Genomic DNA, 890 nt, shown 5'->3' with positions numbered 1-890 from the left:
TTGAAACAGCTTCCAGCGCGCCTGGATAATGGATGGATATATCTCTATATATATATTCTTATTAATACAATAATTAATTTGTCTGTTCCTATAATTAGGAACAGGGAAACAATAATGTATTTTTAGAGGTGGATATAATAAATATTTTGCCTGTACAGGTTTTAAATTCTATTTTTGTTCTGTGTGTTAACTGATCTCCAAACAGGCCCTAACAGAGAATAAGCTGTGCCTTAGGTCAACATTAGAATTTGTCTTAAAGCAAACGGACAGTAATAAGATGCATGCATTCATTCCTGATCAGTTATAACGCCACATCATTCATCCTGCATCATCTCAGGTCTATTCCAGGAACTTTGCTGAAAGTTGAACTCACCTGGAGCGGATTCTCCATCATCTCCGCTCGGAAAGCTTCTGCGGAAATCAAAGGAGCGCTCTCATTAAAAGCACTAGAATTCGCCATTTCTTTTATTTATCGTGTAAAAAGGGAATGTTCCTCCGCCACAGCTGCCGCTCCATTCACATATTTATCTTCCTAAATTATCCCCAAGCATCCCACGGCCAGCGTCGCTCCAGTAGAAACTCCTGAGGAAAAGTTCACCGCTGATGTCAGCTGGATGTTTGTGATGAGTTCAAGCATCCCTCGGAAATTGGAAATCCCGCACTCGAACCATTAAAGATGATGAAATTTTGACTTCTTGGTGATTACGTAGATTTTTAATTTTTTGCACAGTCGAAGAGGAAGCTTATGGGGAAATAAGACAAAAAAAATTTATAAAAAAAAAAGTTCTGACAGATTTCAGAAGCTGTCCTCCAACAAGGTACTTTTGAGATAAACCGACAGTAATAACTTTTACTTGAAGAGCGCAGCAACAGGTGCGGACTTTACTTCC

At 38.9% G+C, this 890-nt stretch overlaps 1 protein-coding gene across 1 annotated transcript in view; it reads right to left on the bottom strand.

The window, feature by feature from the left end:
- The window catches only part of LOC107090127 (NIPA-like protein 2), a 59,798-nt gene extending 59,208 nt beyond the window's left edge, over window positions 1-590 (bottom strand). The window contains exon 1 of the mRNA XM_015383328.1: window positions 374-590. Coding sequence (XP_015238814.1) covers window positions 374-460 — 87 coding nt within the window. The 5' untranslated portion in view covers window positions 461-590. The remainder of the gene's footprint in view (window positions 1-373) is intronic.
- Between the last annotated feature and the right edge of the window lie 300 nt (window positions 591-890).

Source organism: Cyprinodon variegatus, unplaced genomic scaffold (genome assembly GCF_000732505.1).
Source record: "Cyprinodon variegatus isolate N-32 unplaced genomic scaffold, C_variegatus-1.0 Scaffold282, whole genome shotgun sequence".
Taxonomy (NCBI): domain Eukaryota; kingdom Metazoa; phylum Chordata; class Actinopteri; order Cyprinodontiformes; family Cyprinodontidae; genus Cyprinodon; species Cyprinodon variegatus.
The sequence above is the reverse complement of the archived record's forward strand: the minus strand, read 5'-3'. Positions and strand labels throughout refer to the sequence as shown.